The sequence below is a fragment of the Meriones unguiculatus genome, chromosome 2, assembly GCF_030254825.1.
Source record: "Meriones unguiculatus strain TT.TT164.6M chromosome 2, Bangor_MerUng_6.1, whole genome shotgun sequence".
In the NCBI taxonomy this organism is placed as follows: Eukaryota; Metazoa; Chordata; class Mammalia; order Rodentia; family Muridae; genus Meriones; species Meriones unguiculatus.
The window spans coordinates 35154376-35172229 of record NC_083350.1 but is presented as its reverse complement, the minus strand read 5'-3'; the positions used below and the strand labels follow the sequence as shown (position 1 = coordinate 35172229).

The 17854-nt window shown below is 49.2% G+C and overlaps 1 protein-coding gene and 1 long non-coding RNA gene across 2 annotated transcripts in view; one reads left to right on the top strand and one right to left on the bottom strand.

The window, feature by feature from the left end:
* Positions 1–4449: 4449 nt before the first annotated feature.
* On the bottom strand, positions 4450–15164 carry LOC132652309 (uncharacterized). Its single transcript, XR_009589808.1, has 3 exons — positions 15061–15164; positions 6115–6203; positions 4450–5171 (listed from the first exon to the last, which is right to left on the bottom strand). It is a non-coding gene; the product is annotated as an uncharacterized LOC132652309 (long non-coding RNA).
* Prdm6 (PR/SET domain 6) overlaps positions 13793–17854 on the top strand; it is a 104212-nt gene continuing 100150 nt past the window's right edge. The window contains exons 1-2 of the mRNA XM_021655112.2: positions 13793–14480; positions 14989–15601. Of these exons, the coding sequence (XP_021510787.1) occupies positions 15004–15601 (598 nt within the window). The 5' untranslated portion in view covers positions 13793–14480; positions 14989–15003. The remainder of the gene's footprint in view (positions 14481–14988; positions 15602–17854) is intronic.

Here is a 17854-nt window from a genome sequence, read left to right as displayed (position 1 = left end):
CACAGAAAGAACCAACACCTACACGTTGTCTTCTGACCCCCACACATATGCAATAGAAAAAAAAATAAATAAATGCAACAAAACCAGCTTTCAACACAACTTTGAAATCCTGGACTATTAGAACTTTTTAGCAGGACCCTTTTCAGCATCCCAAAATCCAGTTCCTTGTGGGACACTGTTTATAGAACTCTCACCTAATTTACATATTTAGGCTGAAGAAAGACTGATCTCTTCCTCAGATCTCTCTTATTTTGTCCATCATCAATTTATCCTAATGGTAGTTGTATACTTTGAACACAGACTATTTTCATTTCTAGGAAGTGAAAATGAAGAATTAGATGACAAATTTCAGCTTATGTCTAATGACTAGTCTTGGTTGGCAACTTGGCTACGTCAGAAATCCAGTAAAACCCAAGAAGCTGGGCAAGCCTGTGAGGAATTTTTTTTTAAATATTTATTTATTATTTATAAAGTATTCTGCCTGCACACCCAAAGAGGACACTAGATCTTGTTATAGATGGTTGTGAGCCACCATGTGGTTGCTGGGAATTGAACTCATGACCTTTGGAAGAACAACCAGTGCTCTTAACCTCTGAGCCCTCTCTCTAGCCCAAGGAATTTTCTTTTTTTTTTTTTTTCAAGGAATTTTCTTGATTGAATCATCTGAGGTAGGAAGATCTACCCTAAATCTGGGCCATACCTTCTAGTGGCAGCTCATATAAAGGGGCATAGAAGGAAGCCTTTGCTTTTTGCCTGCTTGCTTCACTCTTGGCCATCTATCCTGTTGATAAGGCATTACTTAGCTGGTACTAGAACCTACTTTTTCAGGAGTCTAGTGCAGACTGAAGACAGAGTAAAACAGCCATCTTTGTGGATTATCAATGACCAGTTTCTTGGCTTTTCCACTGAGAGACTGCCATCTTGGACTAGCTGGATGACAGTCCGTAAGGCACTCTAATAAATACTCCTTTACCATATATACGGGCTCATCCTATCTGTTCTGATCCTTTAGAGAACCCTGACTAATATGCATAAGCACAAGAAAATGTTAGATGAACCAATAAACACTCAGCCAAGATCATAGATTCTCAGACTACTTCTGTGTACCCCCAAATACCTTACATAACGTAAGGAGCAATTATGTACTGCCATGCATTTATTTGTGATTAGGATTAAAAAAAAAGAATACTCTCATAGTCAGGATGCTTTGGTTAAAAGACATGGTTTTAAGATTATTTTATTTAAAACAAACAAACAAACAAACAACCCCTCCAAAACAAACAAACACCAAAACTAGGGTCTTTGAGATGGCTCAGCCAATAAAGAGACTTACTGCCAATCCTAACAATCCCCCAATTATGGAAGAGAGAATGGTTCCTGCAAACTCTCAAATAAACCTCTGACTTCCACACTTATGCTGTGGCAAGAGCACACCCACACCTACACGCAGACACACACAGAAGCATATACACAAACTAAGTATAAACAAAGATTTTGTAACTCTTGTAAGAATCTATGTAAACATAAATTTTTGAGGGGGTGGGCATGGAGGCACACACCTCTAATTCCAGCTGGCAAAGGCAGGCAGAACTCTGTGAATCCAAGCCTAGCCGGGTCTACAAGGTGAGTTCCAGGCCATGGAGAGCCACATTGTTAGACCCTGTCTCAAACAATAAGAAAGAAAGAGGGCACAGGCAGGTAAGGAAAAAGAAGGAAGAAAGGAAGGAAGGAAGGATGAATAAAAGGAAAAAAGAGAGACAGAAGGAAAGAAAGATGAAAGAACAAAGTTGGAAGAAACAGCTGAAGAATGGCCATCTGGTTATTCCAACTGCTGATGTCTTCTGACTTTTTTTTCTACGAAACTGCTACAAAGTGACTTTTTGCTTCTCCTTCCCTCAAACCTTTACAGACCCAAAGGCTCTATCATAAAATTGTACTTCCCAGGAGAAAAGATATGATGGATCAGACAATCCCTGTCTTGTACAGTTTGTTTCTTGATAATTGAACAAGGTCGTCGCTTCATGCATAGGAAGCTGTGTTGAGTCTGGCTCCCATTCCTGATGAATTTAGCTGAGAGAAGGATGTGAAGCCCATGTGACTCACCTTCTGCCTCTACTCATAACTTACAGGGAAGCCGTGGGAATGGGAGGCTTCTAGCTCCTGCTGTTGAGGTTCTTCTGAGGAATGAGGAGAATGCAACATTCTTTTCCTTCTTTCATTCTTTTCTTCCTTCCTTCCTTCCTTCCTTCCTTCCTTCCTTCCTTCCTTCCTTCCTTTCTTCCTCATCAGCTCTCTGTCTTTCCTTACCTACCACATCCCCATTCCACCCAGCTCCACAGCACCTATATTTCAGGTCGAATTCATGAATGCCCTTCAAATTTAGATCTAATTCAAAATTAACCCAATTGATTTAGAAGATTATTCAAGCATTACCTGGGGTTAAGTAAGTTGCTGGTTCTTTTCTCTTCTTAGATTAGATTCCATAATGGTTGAACCTTAGATTTCTGAGCCTCATGATGACACTCAGTGGGGCTCATTCAGAAGTCCTCAGCAGTTACCGTGTGAGATAAGGATGGGTTTTGCCAGCCCACAGACAAGTGCTGTTATTTCCTATGAAAAAGAAAATGGACCACATGTATTGACAAGATCTGAGTGAGAATGCTGAAACCATGAGGAAGGCTTATGGAAGGCAGCTAATTGTAATGTTGTCTTTCTACCAGCCTGCTCCATTCGAGGGGGTAGATCTCTTAGTTTTCCTTCCTTTATTGAAAGAAGTGTTTATGAAAGTGTAGTGGAGCTCAGAAGGCTGAATGGGAGCTAGACCGGGACACAGGAGGAGACCCTCACCTCAAGAAATGTTCAGGACTATGAGTGCATGATAGTTCAGTTTCCAGCTTTTTATGTCAGCTGTGAAAAAGAGCCTAAGCCCTGACTGTTAGAAGGGCACATAATAGCCATCTCCTAAAGCACTGGGGAGGTGAGCCTCACCTTTCTATGGTACCAGCACCATCCTCCAGCTGGACCCAGTTTACATACTGGAACCAAGATGGTCCTATATAGCCTAGTTTAGGTTTATGTGTTCAGTGTCTAGTTATACTGCTGGTGTAAACCAAAGCCTGCCTATAAATCAGTCATCACAATATTAGGTACTGTTAACAAGAATAATTAAAGTAGGGAGCCACCAAGTGGTGTACCTAATTAATAAAATCATTTTGAGTGACAGGGAAGATATGGGGTTGTGTGTACTGGTTAAGAATTCCTGTCTGGAAAGAAAGGGGTATATCTGGGTTGCTCAAGACATCTCAGGACAGGTAGTTTAAGCTAGCATTGTCACTAGTTGATTCTACAAAAGGATCCCGTCTTCCTTATTGTAGCTTTCCCATTCTTAGCCTGTACCCTCCTTCCTCAGTTTTGGAAGATGACTTGTGCACCTCCAGTTAACACATTAATGCCCTAGGAAGAAGAGGGTAAGGCCAGGGAACGAGGCCTTTTAAAAAGGATTGCTTTTATTTTTATGTGTCTGTGCCTGTATGAGTATATACCGTCTATGTGTGTGTGACTAGTCACAGAGGTCGGAAAAGGGCATACGATCTCCTCGAGCTGGAGTTACAAGTAGTTGTGAGGTTCCCACTTGCAGGATCGGAAGTAAATCTGGACCCTCTGAAAGAGCAGGAAGTGCTTTTGAGAGCTGAACCATCTCTCTACACTAAAATACTTGCTCTTTATAGTTCCATATCTGTCCCCACTATTCTCGACATCTTGGCTTTTCTTTGAGAAACTTCCTGTCCCTCTAAGTGTGTGCGGCTTAGTTAGGTCCAGGACTGAGCAATCAGTACACTCCACCTCCTTCATGATAATGGAAGGCCAGGCGTGTATGATCCATGGTAGTCCACTGACACTGGATCCCAGCCCTTTTATGGACATGATTAAGAAACAATTCATGTATCTCTGGAATTGCAATCCAGAAGAATAAAAGATGAAGGATGCAGACGTTAGTGGCGCACGTCTATAATCCCAGCACGTGGAGGCAGAGGCAGGTGGGTCTCTGTGAGTTTGAGGCCAGCCCGGTCTACAGAGTGAGTTCTAGGACAACCAGGGCTACACAAAGAAACCATGTCTCAAAAAAAAAAAAAAAAAAAAAAAAAAAAAAAAAAGAGGAGGAGGAGGAGGAAAGAAAGAGAGAAAGAAAAGAGAAAAGGAAAAAGAAAGATTCCATCTGAGATTAAATTCAGAACAAAAGAGGCAGAACCAAGAGATGAGGAGAAAGTTGGAGGAATGGTGAAATTCTTTAAACCCCTGAATCTATGCATTTCTTGCTTGTGAGACATTAAACCTCAAATTGATACTAGATTAATTTAGTTTCTGTCCCTTGCAGTTGAAAAAATTTCTCAGTCATAGAGGGAAACTACAGCAGCTTGATTGATTTTATTTTATTTTATTTTCTTCTGTGTGTGTATATGGAGGGTGCACGTGTGCTATGGTGTATGGTCCGAGGAAAGCTTGTGGGAGTTGGTTCTCTCTCTTCCACCGTGGAGGTTCTGGGGATTGAACTCAGGTCATAAGGCTGTGTCAAGAACCTTTATCAATGGAACCATCTCGTTTGCCTCCTAGTTCTTCTTTTAAAATAGTTTTTATTAATTTTTTCGTATAATATATTTGGATCATATTTTCCCCTTCCTCAACTCCTCCCAAATCCTTTCTACCCAACTTCATCTTCTTCCTCTCTTTCATTTCTCTCTTAAAAAAACAAAATTCCCCAAAACCAACAAATAATAAAAATAAAAAAACATGGAACCCATTTTGTATTAGCCAATTACTCTTGGGCATGGGGTCTGCCCTGGAGTGATGTACCTGGTGACACCCTTTTGGATAAATTGATTTTTTTTCTCTCATCAGATTATCAATTGCAAATAACTTCTCTGCTGTGTATGGGACTTGTGTCCATTGCCCTTCTCTGTGCTGGGATTTTGTCTGGTGTGAACCTGTGCAGGTCTTGTGTGTGCTGCCACCGTCTCCATAAGTTCATACGTGTGTCGGCTCTGTTCTGTCAAGAAGACACATCCCTTGGGTCATCCATCACCTCTGGCTCTTCCAACCGTTCTGCCTCCTCTTCCACGTAGATCCCTGAACTGTGAGAGGAAGGCCTGTCAGTTCTTATTAGCATCCGGTATCTGGAAACACAAACAAATACTTCAGGTAATCACATCACAAATGCATGGCAGCTATACCGAGAAAGTTCAACGTAGTATGTATTTTCAGTTTATTCTTAACAAGAAAAGACCCATTGAAAATGCTGGCACTCGTCTTACAAAATCATTTTAGAAACCAGTCTTATAAACAACCCAGAGAGATTTGAAAGAGAACGTGATCAATATAAAATGTTGAAGGGGACATAACAGTAATGACAGTCCTACGGAAGAAGTTTGATAGAATACTCGGCCTTCTATGCTGGCTCCAAGACAGACATTTGTTTTGAGGGAGCTAAGTGAAAATGCTTCTGTTTGAAAACATTTGCTTATGGAGAAAAACATTTGATTTTGAAATCTAGACTTAAACAACTGGGCTGCTGCCAAATGAAACACCCATCCACCCTAACAAATTTATCCATTGAGAAGGCTTGCCAGTGTGGACAGAAAAGAAGGAAAAGCTCAAAGTGTGGTCACTCTGCATGATATTTCCAAAGACAAATTGTTAAATAGTGTTAAATTATTAAATTGTCAGAATGTCAAATTTCCAATCAATGTTCAACTGTCACTTGTCAATCACTGTAAAAAATGGGTTCAGGATTATGTCATTATTGGCCATGTTTTATCTTTAGTTTTTTACAGGAGTTCTTCTTGTCCTCTGGCTTTTATATTTTTTTCTGTGCCCTCTTCCACAATGTTCCCTGAGCCTTGGAGGGGAGCTCTGGATGTGCTGTTTAGGGCAGAACACTTACAGTTGTTGTACTGAGCGTGTTGACTGGTTATTGGTCTCTGCAATGATGGTTGCTCACCGTAGCCAGAAGCTTCTCTGACCAAGGCAGAGACCAGCACTGATGTGTGACTATAAACAGAAATGTTTAGAAGGCAGTTTGATACCATGTCAGGTTAGCAAAACAGCAATAGTAGTTACCTCCAGTGCGCACATTTTGCATGGCTTCTTGGTGCTGTAGTTTCTAGGGTTCACAGCGGGATGAGGCTGTTTTCTCACCTAGCAGCAACCTGGAGGAAGGTATACCAATTTACAGGAGGTACAATCAATTAGAACCAATTATCCAGGAGAGAGGAAGCATTTAGCTCGATTACAGCTTGATTATATATATTGCAACCAATATGTGTGGTGTCTTCAGTGATAGCGTCTTATCATCTAGTTATGGACAACCATGAAAAATGGTGAGAGTTGATATGGTTTATGGGGGTCTCTGAGACCCCGTGAGTCACCTCCCTCCTGGCCCTGAGATCGATTTTAATATCACATGGCTTTTAGTAGAAGCCATGGCAGATACCTCCCTTCAAATTCTTTTTCTTAAAAGTACATTTTATTTGGTTTGTAGAACAGTGGGTGTCTATGTGCCTTTTCATAAGCCTCTTTTGTTAGCCATTACCCCCAACCCTCTAATCTCTCCATTCCATTTAAACCTGTCAAATCCCTTCATTTCTCCACTATTTTCTCTGCATCTGTATTTTACTAGTGCCCCTGCCTAAAGCAACCCTCTCCGAATAACAACTTTCTGGCTTCCTGGACCGTCCAATTCAAGATCAAGATTTCAACCCAATCCAAGAATGGGCCGTAAATCTGACAAGAGAATTCTCAAAAGCAAAAACAGGGCCACCAACGGGACTCAGCAGGTAAAGGCAGTCACACAAAGCCGGACAATCTAGGTTCAATCCCTCCGACCCATGTGGTAAGAAAACGGATTCCTGAAAGTTATCCTTCGACTCCCATATACACGCTGTGGCACATTCCCAATAAATAAACAAGTGAACAATAAATACACAATAAATTAGAAAGACGTGAAAAGTACTCTTAAAGAAGTGAAAATGGCTAGCGAATATTTTATAAAAGTGTTTGACATCATCGGTCTTCAGGTCTTCAGGGAAACACAAATTAAAACTGCTCTGGGATTTCATCTCACCCTACTTAGAGTGGTTATCAAGGAGTCAAAACACAGAGGGCGAGCATGCATGTGGGCAAGGAGGAAATTCATTCACCGTTGGCAACAGTGTAAATTGGTGCAGCCAGTATGAAGGACTCTCAAATAGCTGGAAAGAGAACTACGTATGACCCAGCGTACCACTCATAGGCACATTCCTAAAGGACCCTGCAGTCCTGTGAGGAGACACTTGCACGGCCATGTTCATTGCTCTCTTCACAGTGGCTAGGAAACAGACACAGCCTGGATGCCTGTCAACTGAGAAATGGATAATGGAAATGTGGCACATTCTCACAACAGAATTTTATTCAGCTGCAAAGACTTCGAGAGGCTGAAAATTTCAGGAAGATGAACGGAACGAAGACAAACACCGCACTGTCTTTCTTGTACGTGCCTCCCAGCTTCAACATTTTAGGTTTGTGTATTTAACTTGGCGTCTCAAGAATCTGAAGCAATTTTTCTGTTATTTCTCCTTTATTTTTTATTCTTTTAAAAGGAGAAGAATCTTGGCTCCTTGGGTCTCTGGGATATGTTTTTGCTTGTTCTGAAACATTCCCTTACTTTTTTTTTTTTTTTTTAACTTGAGAAAGCTGTAGGTCACTAGTCTTGAACTTCTCAGCTTGCTTGCTTATTTATTTACTTACTTACTATTTCACAAAGGGTGAGTAAGAGAATGATAGCTTGTGTGATTCAGAGCCAGGCAGGGGCATTGCCGAATTGTCCACAGGCCAATCTGATGGAAGCAATTCCTCACTCGAGGTTGCCTTGTGACCCTAGTTTGTGTCAAGTTGACAAATTCTAACCAGCTTATACACTATAGGCCCACTGGAAATGGTTCTTTAATACACACTTAGTATCACCCGAGCTCAGACGAGACTCTGGATCACGAGGAAGAGTGTGTGATGAAGGGCAGGAAGGTGTCTCAGAGCACCTGCAGGTGTATGCAAGACCTTCTAGGAGAACAGGGTGTGTGGAGAAAGCCTTGGGACCCGCTCACTTTTGGAACTAACTGGAAGCCATCCTGACCCCTTGAGACTGTTGCCAGCCAGGCAGGGGAACCCATCATGCACCAGGAATTGGCAGTCCTCAGGATGTAAATCTACATGGCATCTGTTCCTAATTTCTAACAGATGCAGTGTTCCATACTTGCCTCACCCCGATTAGAACTTCAGCTGATTGAGGTCCCCCCCCCCCTGTTACCAATGGAAGGCTCTCTTAAAACTAGGCAGCGTTTGCTACAACTTCAGAGAAGAGTATACCAACGGTGCCTATCTGTCCTCTCTCCTACACTACAGGTGCTGATGAGGTAGTATTTATTGCCTTTGTCGATTACTTTGGTTGGGTTTGTGTATTTCTATGAGCTCTTGGAAAAAAACTGAAGCCTTAATTCCCAGGGAAAGAATGGTGGATTAAAGACAGTGCAATGAATAGCAATGAATACTTGAGTATCTGAAGGAGTAATTTATCCTGTCTAATTATTTCCATTTTCCTTGTCATCTCAAGATTGAAAGAAAGAAAAGACTTGCTGGTTTCTCCCTGTCCCCCATGGCAGCTCATTAAGTATTTACAAAACTAAACTGTCACAGATACTCCCCACCCTTCCCCCAAGACAAGGTTTCCCTGTGTAGCCCTGGCTGTCCTGTACTTGCTTTATAGACGAGGCTGGCCTTGAACTCAGAGACCCACCTGCCTTGGCCTTCCAAAGTGCTGGGATTAAAGGTGTGTGCCACCATAGCCCTGCCACAGATACTTTTTTTTTTTTAATTTAGGAGTGCATAGAAAATTATAATAACTGTCTTTCCTGTGATGGAAAGGCTATATTTAGAGGCTTTCCTGGGAGAATAGGCTGGCCCCAGGAATTGGTAATTATACTATGGAGCCTTCCACCTCAAGGTCAGTGGGTCAAATCCAAATCAGGACAAGCGGGCTACGAAGCATTGTGTGACCGACAGTTGTTGGGTGACCAGGGTGAAAATAGCTAGAGGGTCCTGCTTCAGGTGCCGTCTGCCATGGTTCTGGCAGGAGAATAAAAGGCAATGCTCAGAAAGAGGCTATTTTGACCTCCTGGCTCCAGAGGCCATCTTTGACCTGGCAAAGTGAAGAGCTTTTGTTCATAGTATGAACTGCGGTAGGAAAAAAGCTGAGAGAACATTTAAGCCGTTGCGTCTCCGAAGAAGACGGTGTGTCTTCAGAAGGCCAAGGCTCCGGCTGCGTGGTCCGAGGAAGGAGTAGATTCCGAGGAGCTGAAAAATGCTTTCCACCTCACCCACCCCACAGCGGTTGTCACTCTTCTATCACCGAGAGAGAACAAAGAAGTGACAGGGCAAAGGAATCAGTGGGGAGACTACCGTGATGTAAATAAATGGTGGGCCTTCTCATTCCAGCGCATGTCACACACTAGAGAGCTGACCTCTAGGATGTGGGTGCAGACTACAGGGAGGCTACGAGGCAGCGTCCACTTCCTCCCAGGCTTAGGAGAGAAAGCCACGTTAGTCTCATCTTTCACTTCATCTTTGAAGAAATTTAGACCTAGATCATTGGAGGTGAGATCATTGTGCGCGTGTCAGGTTAAGCCACCAGACACAGAGGCAACTCCAACTGACATAAAGCTTCTGTGGGCATTCTGGGAGGACATCTGGCAGCTCACAGTGTCCTGAGGAGTGAGAGGCAGGTCAGTCACTCAAGAGGTAGAATTTTTACTCTCCCACCCCCACCGCTGGGCTCTGTTTACTGCCTTTGCACCTCAGCCACAGAGTACCCCATCCAGAGGTCAAAACTGGTGTCCTCCTGCTTTCATCTCAACCAAATGACATTCTAGGTGAAGCCTGGTCCCAGGGGCTGTATGTTTCAACCTCTACCGGGGCTTGCTCTTCTTCTCTCATCCACCCATTACTGCTTTCTATAGCACTTCTCACCAGCTGCCTTTGGTATCCTTCCTTCCCAGCCTCCGTCTCCTTAGAGTATAAACCCAAGGACCTGGGCTTTAGGCGTTGCTTTTTAATGTGCCTCCAGCCCCACCCCCACTCCATGGTCCCATTTCTATAAAGACAAAGGAACTACCTGAAGTTGCCAGTGCTCCTAGGAAGGAAATTTCTAGATTCCAGGTCAGGGGCAAGTTTGACAACTCCTCTGGGAAAGGTGTGGGGAGCTTTGGAGAGTTTTTTCTTTGCTCTAATTCCAGGGTCCTTCCTGAGACATCCTCACTTAGACTATAAGAGGAAGGAGCTTTCTGGACATCTGTAGAAGTGGGAGAAAGGACCAGGGGAGGCCAGAATCCTTGTCCTAAAGGATGACACATTTTCAGCCAGAGTTTTGACCAGGGATTGGGTGGTAAGCTGAGGGAACCCACTGCCCACTAGGGTGGCTAGTTAGGGTCTCTCCAAGCTGTAAGGGCCCCCTTCTTTTCTTCTACCCCTCCTTTAACCAGCAGCTCTCCCCATCCACTTCTCAGGAAAATAAATCTCCAAGGGGGCGGGGCAGGGAGAGCAGATCTCAGGGGGGAAAAAGCCTTCTGAATAAATGTCTATATTAATGAATTATTAACTCAGCCACCCGTGACCTTAAGCCTAGAAACAGGAACACCGTGGGCAGAACAGAGAGCCGCTGAATCTCTTATTGGAGTCCTGTCAAAGGTGACGGTCATTTGTCCAGCCGCCTCTCCCGCCTCTCCCGACACACACCAAGAAAAAAAAGTAATTAGTGTGGAAGGCAAACTTTTTAATTGTATGTCCAACGAAGCCGGGTGGAGGGTCTTGCTTTCCCGCACAGACCACCTTCTTGCTTTGGTGCCTCCCCCTACTGTCTTCCGGCTCAGCCACTAACTCCAGGCTTCCTACTCAGCTAAGGGCACAGCGGGCTTCCTAGGGAGAATTTGCAAGGGGAAAATCCTGGAGAAATGATAAATTGGGGTAGTTAATTTATCGATCCCGACTCCTCTTCCCACTTGTTTTATTTTAGAGGTGATTAATCAATGAAGAAAAACACTAGCGCGTCCCCCTTTTGCGTCCAATGCAGTCTCGCTCCTTAGTCACGCCTCTGGAACAAATTCCCAGCAAATATGCACCCATCGATTCCAGAGCGATGGATTTTTATGCAGGTTTGATCGCTTCCTAAGTGGTCGGAGTGATTGGTTTGCCCGTCTTCTAAGTACTAAGAGAAGGCAACAGATCCGAGGGACCCCCCCCCTGCGGTCAGTGGGCTCCCTTTCTAAAAACCCCAAGATGTTTCCGGCGGACCGCGACCCAGCCTGCAAGGGTCAGCCGGGGTGACAGAGCGACTTTGCAGCCGCTTCCCCGGGGCTAGCTGACAGGCCCGGCTCACTGTGCTTCACCCAAAGTGCGGACCCATGCAGACCTCGGCCTCAGTGGGCACCTTGAACCTGCTGACCTTCTCCTTTGCTCTTGGCCCTTTGGGCAGTAACTGTGCCTTCCTCATTCAAGGAGGTTCCCTATGTCCTCTCGTACCCAGGGCCCTGTCTGTCTCCTCACTGTCCACTTGAGCCCAGCACCTCTGGAATGCAGGGGTGAGTATGGGGATGGCCTCCAACGTGTGACAAGTCAGCATGTATAATGGAAGAGAAAGCCTCTACTACCTCATTGGCCTAATTCCTAGCCCCTGAAGCAATCAGTTGTCTCTTATGATCTCCTGCCGCTTCTTAGCCCAGGCTCAAGGCACATTAGTCTTTGACTAAGGTGGTTAGAAAAATATACTGGGCAGCTCACTGAGTGGGGGAGGGGAGGCTGAATGGACCTCAATCATTCATTCATGGTTCGACCTTAGGCAACCTACCTGACCCCTCAGAACCTTCTGGTCACCATTTGTATGCAACATGGAGAGGTTAATAGTGGCTTGCTAGATACACCAAATCTCTGCCCTTCTCACGTCCTAGGCAGATTTTAGCTGCAGCTTATTTGGCCAGAATGAACTTGCGTGCCCAGCCCAGCCCTCTAGCCACACCGTGAATGGCACAAGCATTTGCTGCAACCAGCATCTCAAAATCCTGATTTTTTTTTTCTTCTTTCCCCTAGGGAAGGAAGAGGGTTGTGATTCCTCGGCACTTCCATTTCCGGGGACCAAACTCTAGGAAACAGCCAGCCGGCTTCGGTTAGAAATGAGTAGGCGGGCAGTATCCAGTCTTCCGACTCCAGAGCTCACAGAGACCTCAGAAAGGGTCTGGTCTCTCCTAAGCGAAGCGAGAGAATGGTGAGAAGGAGCGTGTTCTGTCTCCGGGGTCCCAGCAGCCACAGCAATTCTGAACACAGATTAATTGGAAGGGTCCTGGAACTTCGTCCCCCCCTCACCCCCACCCCAGATGTCTCAAGTCCTCGGAGACTGCCTGGGTAGCCTCGGGGTCTTCAACGCGGCGGCTTTTCCCTTGTGGTGGTTGCCTCAGACTTGGGTGCTATCAATCTATCCAGGAATGACGGATGACCTTGTCATAACGACGCCAGTCAAAACATTTTCGGTCCAATCCGGCTACAACCAAGAGGGGAGGCATTCTGCCTGAGCCCCGGACGAAGTCTAAACAGCGCGTTTCCCAGGCTCGGACGAAATGAGTGGTGGGAAGAGAAAACGAAACGGGCAGGGCTTAGGCAAGGGTGGAGAGTGCTCGCTCGAAACGGCGACCGTTAAATAAACTGGGCTGTTTGCGGAAAGGTGAATGTCATTTTCCGCCTCTTTAAGGTGAGGACAGAACCCTGGCCAGGAGCACGCTCCGGAGCCGGCCAGTTTCACACCGTTTGTCACTGCTCTCTGCCACCGAGTACTAGGACCGCCAGAAAGCTAAGAGTTTGGGGTGAGCGCCTGATGGGTGGACGCTAGAGCTTGCACGGTGGAGCTGCCGCGGCTCGAAGTTCTGCGATTCGGCCCGGCAGGGGGTGGGCTGCGCGCGCCTGCGGCATCCCCAGCGCTGGCGGTGAATTAAAGCAGCCCCCCTCGGACCTCCCGGGGCAGGCCCCGGCCGCTTTCGAGGGCAGTGGGGGCACACGGCCGGCTCGTGGCGTCGTCCAGGGGAGGCGGAGAATCCTGGATAGGCGAGCCCAGGCTCCGCGGCAGCCGCCTTCGGCCCCAGCCGGGCTCGAGTCCTGCCAGAGCTGCCCGCTCCTCCAGCCCGGCTCCGGCCGCAGGCGGAGGGTCCCAGGCCAGCGCGCGCCCCGCCCCGCCCCGCCTCACCCCCAACTTAACCCTCCGGAGGGTTTCTGGTAAAGAGAGCTCGGCCGGTGAGCCGACCCCGGCACCCAGCAGCCTTCCAGGAAACTCCCAACCCCGCCAAAGGAGCAGGCTCGCCCTGAGGCCGGGTCTCTGCAACCCCCGCGGCGCGCGCGGCTGCCACCGCGGACGCCGGCCGCCCCGAGCACGCTCGCTGGGTTTGTGTGTAGCCAGAGCACCGGGGAGCAGGCCAGCGGGCCTGCACTTAGAAAAGATACACTGCGGACAGAAAAAAAGACAACAAGCAAGCCGCAGACGTCACGACCAAAAAAAAAAAAAAAAAAAGAAAAAAGAAAAAATTAATTAATTAATTAATTTTAAAAATGTGAGTGTGCGTTTGTACGCGCGTGTGTGTGTGCGCGCGCGTGGGCGCGTGTGGGTCGGGGCAGAGGAGGTGTCTGTGCGGCGGAGGCGGAGACGCACCGGGCCGGCTGTCTGCAGGCGCAGCCCAGTTTGAACTTCCATCTTCCCACCACCCTCCCCTACTTTGCCTCGGCCTGCTCCCGCCTTCTCCTTCTTCCCTCTCCCCTCTCCTCTTCCTCTCGCCTCTCCTCTCTCTCCCCTCTCTCTTCTCTCCTCCTCCTTCCTTCCTCTCCCCCTCCCCATCTCCTCTCCCTTCTCTCTTTTCTTTCTTTCCTTCCTCTACCTCTCTCCTCCCCTCCCTCTCCTCTCTCCCTCTTCAATCGCCCTCCTCTTCCCTCCATACACCCGCGCACACTTACACACACACGCGCGCGCGCGCGCGCGCGCGCGCACACACACACACACACACACACACACACACACACACACACACACGAACGCACACACATGTATTTGGTGCTGTCGTAAAACCCACGTGTCCAGCCCGGAGGCTGCCAGAGCGGAGCCAAAGCGGCCGAGCGGCCGAGCGCAGCGGGCGGAGGGGCTGGGTCCCGCGCTCCGGGCCGAGCTGCCCCCGCGCCCGCCGCGGGCCCGCGCTCTCTTCGGCCGGCGTCCGGGGAGGGCTCTGGGCCTCGGGGTCTTCCTCAGGCTCTCCGCGTCCCCCCCGGCCTGGGGTCATGTAGCTCGCCCGGGCATCCCCAGTCTCCGCCCGCGCACCGAACCCCCCCAGGGCACACAGGCGCGCCAGCGCCCGCCGGCCGCCCTCGGATCCCAGGTAGGGCGGGGCGGGACTAGGGTCGCCGGGCGCCGGCCTAGCGCGCCGAGGTTGGAGGTCTGGGGCAGGGGGCGGGGGGCGAGGCTGTCCCGCCTCCCGGCGCCTGGGGCCAGCGCGGCTCCGGCGCCGCGCCACTCCGCCTGGGGCTGGCTCCGAGGCGCTGGCGGAGGGCGGGGGCGCCGTCCTGCCTGGAGCCGTGCGGGGGAGCGCCGGCTCCCGGGGTCCCGGGGCGGCAGGGCGGGGAGCCGGGGTCGGGGCTGCGCGGAGGCGCCCGGCGCGCTCGGCCACCTCTGCGCCGCGCCGCGGCTTCCGAGGAAACTTTGCGCCCGGGCGGAGTTGGGAAGAGGGGACCGGCGGCCGCGGGCGCCGCTGCAGCCGGAGCCGAGCGGGGCTCCCCCGCTCGCTGCCCTCCGGGCCCCGCGGTCCTCCCGCCCGCCCCTCGGGTCCAAGCCCGGCTCCCGCTCACTCCGCGCTCCTCCCCTGCCCTCCTCTGCCCCCCCTCCCCTAGCTCGAGGCTCCGGACATGCTGAAGCCGGGGGATCCCGGCGGCTCGGCCTTCCTCAAAGTGGACCCAGCCTACCTGCAGCACTGGCAGCAGCTCTTCCCGCACGGCGGCGGCGGCGGCCCGCTCAAAGGCGGCGGCGCCCCGCTCCCCCTGGGCGCGCCCCAGCCGCTGCCGCCGCCGCCGCCGCCGCCGCCTCCCGAGCGCGCCGAGCCTCCTCCGGACGGCCTGCGGCCGCGGCCCGCCCCGCTGCCGTCCTCCTCGGCCACCCCGGCTTCCTCCACCACCTCCGCCTCCTCCGCCTCGTCCTGCGCCGCCGCCGCCGCGGCCGCCGCCGCCGCCGCAGCGCTGGCCGGTCTCTCGGCCCTGCCGGTGGCGCAGATGCCGGTGTTCGCGCCCCTGGCCGCCGCCGCGGTGGCCGCCGAGCCGCTGCCCGCGAAGGACCTGTGCCTCGGCGCCTCCTCGGCTCCCGGGCCCGCCAAGGGCGGCGGCGGAGGGGGCGACGGCCGCGGCGGCCCCCGGTTCCGCTGCAGCGCCGAGGAGCTGGACTATTACCTGTACGGCCAGCAGCGCATGGAGATCATCCCGCTAAACCAGCACACCAGCGACCCCAACAACCGTACGTAGCCGCAGCCCCGGCTCGCCCGCCCGGCCCCGGCGCGGGCCACGGCAGGCAGGGGTGGGAGAGGCGGGGAGGGTCCCGGGAGAGGGACCCGGGCGAAGGGTGGGGGATCTTGGGTCAAGCCGCGGGCCCGCGCCACCCACCTCACTGTGGCAAAACTTTTCTGGCGTCCGAGCGTAGAGGGGTGCCCGGGTGACACCTTGGGCTTCCGTCTCTCTGCTCTCTTCGGACCCCGAAGGCTGCCCCGTGCTCTGGGTGGGCCACAGGGGCACTGGCAACCGGAGGCCGGGACTGCCCAGGTGGACCTTGTCTGGCCTGATCCGGACTAGGGGGGGACTCTGTGAGTTTTCGTAGGGAGCGTGGACAGCAGGGTCCCCTTCCTGCTCTATATTCCGCGTCTGGAGTGAACGGTGTCAGCTCGTCTTTGGGCCTTGATTATCGAGGGTTACCGAGCCGGACCTCCCCGCAGGAGGAGGCTCTTGTTTGTTTGTTTTGTTTTGGTGACAAGGGGTCAGTTTCTTCCTGCAGGTAGGTATGAGTAGTAGGGTTACTATTTTTTTAGAAGCTAAGGAAAAGGGGTGGGGGGTGGGGACCCACTGAATGAGAAGAGAAATTCCAGTGTCAGGACAGTGTCGTTCTCTGCGGACGCCGCGTTCTGCAGCAACCCTTGATCCCGCAGATGTTTGCAACCCACGGCGCTTCATTCGTTTAAACAAGTTGTTAAAGTTAAAAGTGATGTCAGTGTAGTGACAGAAACTTATCGCTCCCTCACGAGCTACTCGTCAGAACTTCCTCAGCTTTCTGTATCCACAACTCCAAACGCCTGTCCCAAATACAGTTATATTTTGAAATAGAAACAGAACCCTCGGTGAAGGATCAGGAATGTGCGTTGATATGCCTGTGCTACTTCCTGGTAATTTCAAGAAGTGTGATATGTTAACACCTAAGGTTTTGACACGCGTGTTAACTGTTCTCTCCGAACCTTCGGGCAGGACCTTAAAGCCACTAGGACTTTGAGCGCAGTCCTCACCCATCGATTTTCTTCAATCCATTCTACATTTGGCTTGCGCGTGTGAAAGCAGATCATAAATACTTGCGTTTCTTCTCTTTGAACAAGTTGCGTCCTTCAGAATGTCTACCTCACCGTAGACTTCTTGATTTCTCACTAAAACGAAATAATATGATTAGAATAGTGATTTAAAGTTTCTTAGGTTGTGGCTTCGGTTAGAAACAACAGTGGGCATTTGCCACATGATTGAGGCTTATCATTCTTCTTGAAATAGTTTTGTGAAGAGAGCAATAGTTAACCAAAACAGCAGTTGTTTTTACCTTTTTCCTTCCTAGTGTCTGAGGGTAAAATACTGGTTTACGTAAGAGTTGCAGCTCCATTTTTTTTGTGCATTTAAGAAGACCCGTGTATTTCAGGGTTTCAGACATTTTATAAAATTTCATTATCTTAATTCAGTTTGAAGATGTGTTTTCTCGTGAATTTCTTCCAGATGTTGTCTTACAACCAGTTCTTCTTAAAGTGTGAAATCAAATACTTGGCAGTAGTTCTTACTGCTGAGCAAAATACAATCACAGATTGGGAGAGCCTTATCAAGCCGGCAGTTACTTCTCTCTATTAAATCTGGGTTGGAAAAGATACCAGCCCTGCCTTTCTTTTGTGCAGCCTGTGGTTTTTACAGTGTAGCAGTGAGATTTGACATATTTTCATTAGAGAAAACATCCACCAATCAGAAAAAGAATTACGACAGATTACTAATTGATATACGGAAATGAACCCGTGTGTTACCTAGAGAGCTCCCCCAACCTGGGGCTAGAGAGAATGATTTGTGGTTTTATTTATTCGCATTTTGTTAATGGTCTGGTAGCCTCTTTTGAGTCGAAATGGATTGGGTCTATGTTCAGAGTTCAAGAGAAAATACAGAAGGAAGTTAGATTGTTACACTTTACTTTGGTTGCTAATTACAGGGAAGGAAAATAGAAAGGGAATGTAGATCTTGGTAATGGGAAATCTGCCTCTGGGCCCGGGCAAGTGAACTTGGCCACGTAGTGTATAGTGTGTTTTAAAGCAGTGACTGGGTTTCATCTAACTAGGCGGCCAAACGAATTTGAAATGCTAAGTCTTACAACTTTTCCAGGGGCTTGGGGGTCCCCTGAAACACTAAAAACAAAAGCTTCCCCTCATTTCTGGACTGTGTGGGGAAAGGGGGAGGCAGAGAAGATGCTGAAAGCACTTTTGATTTC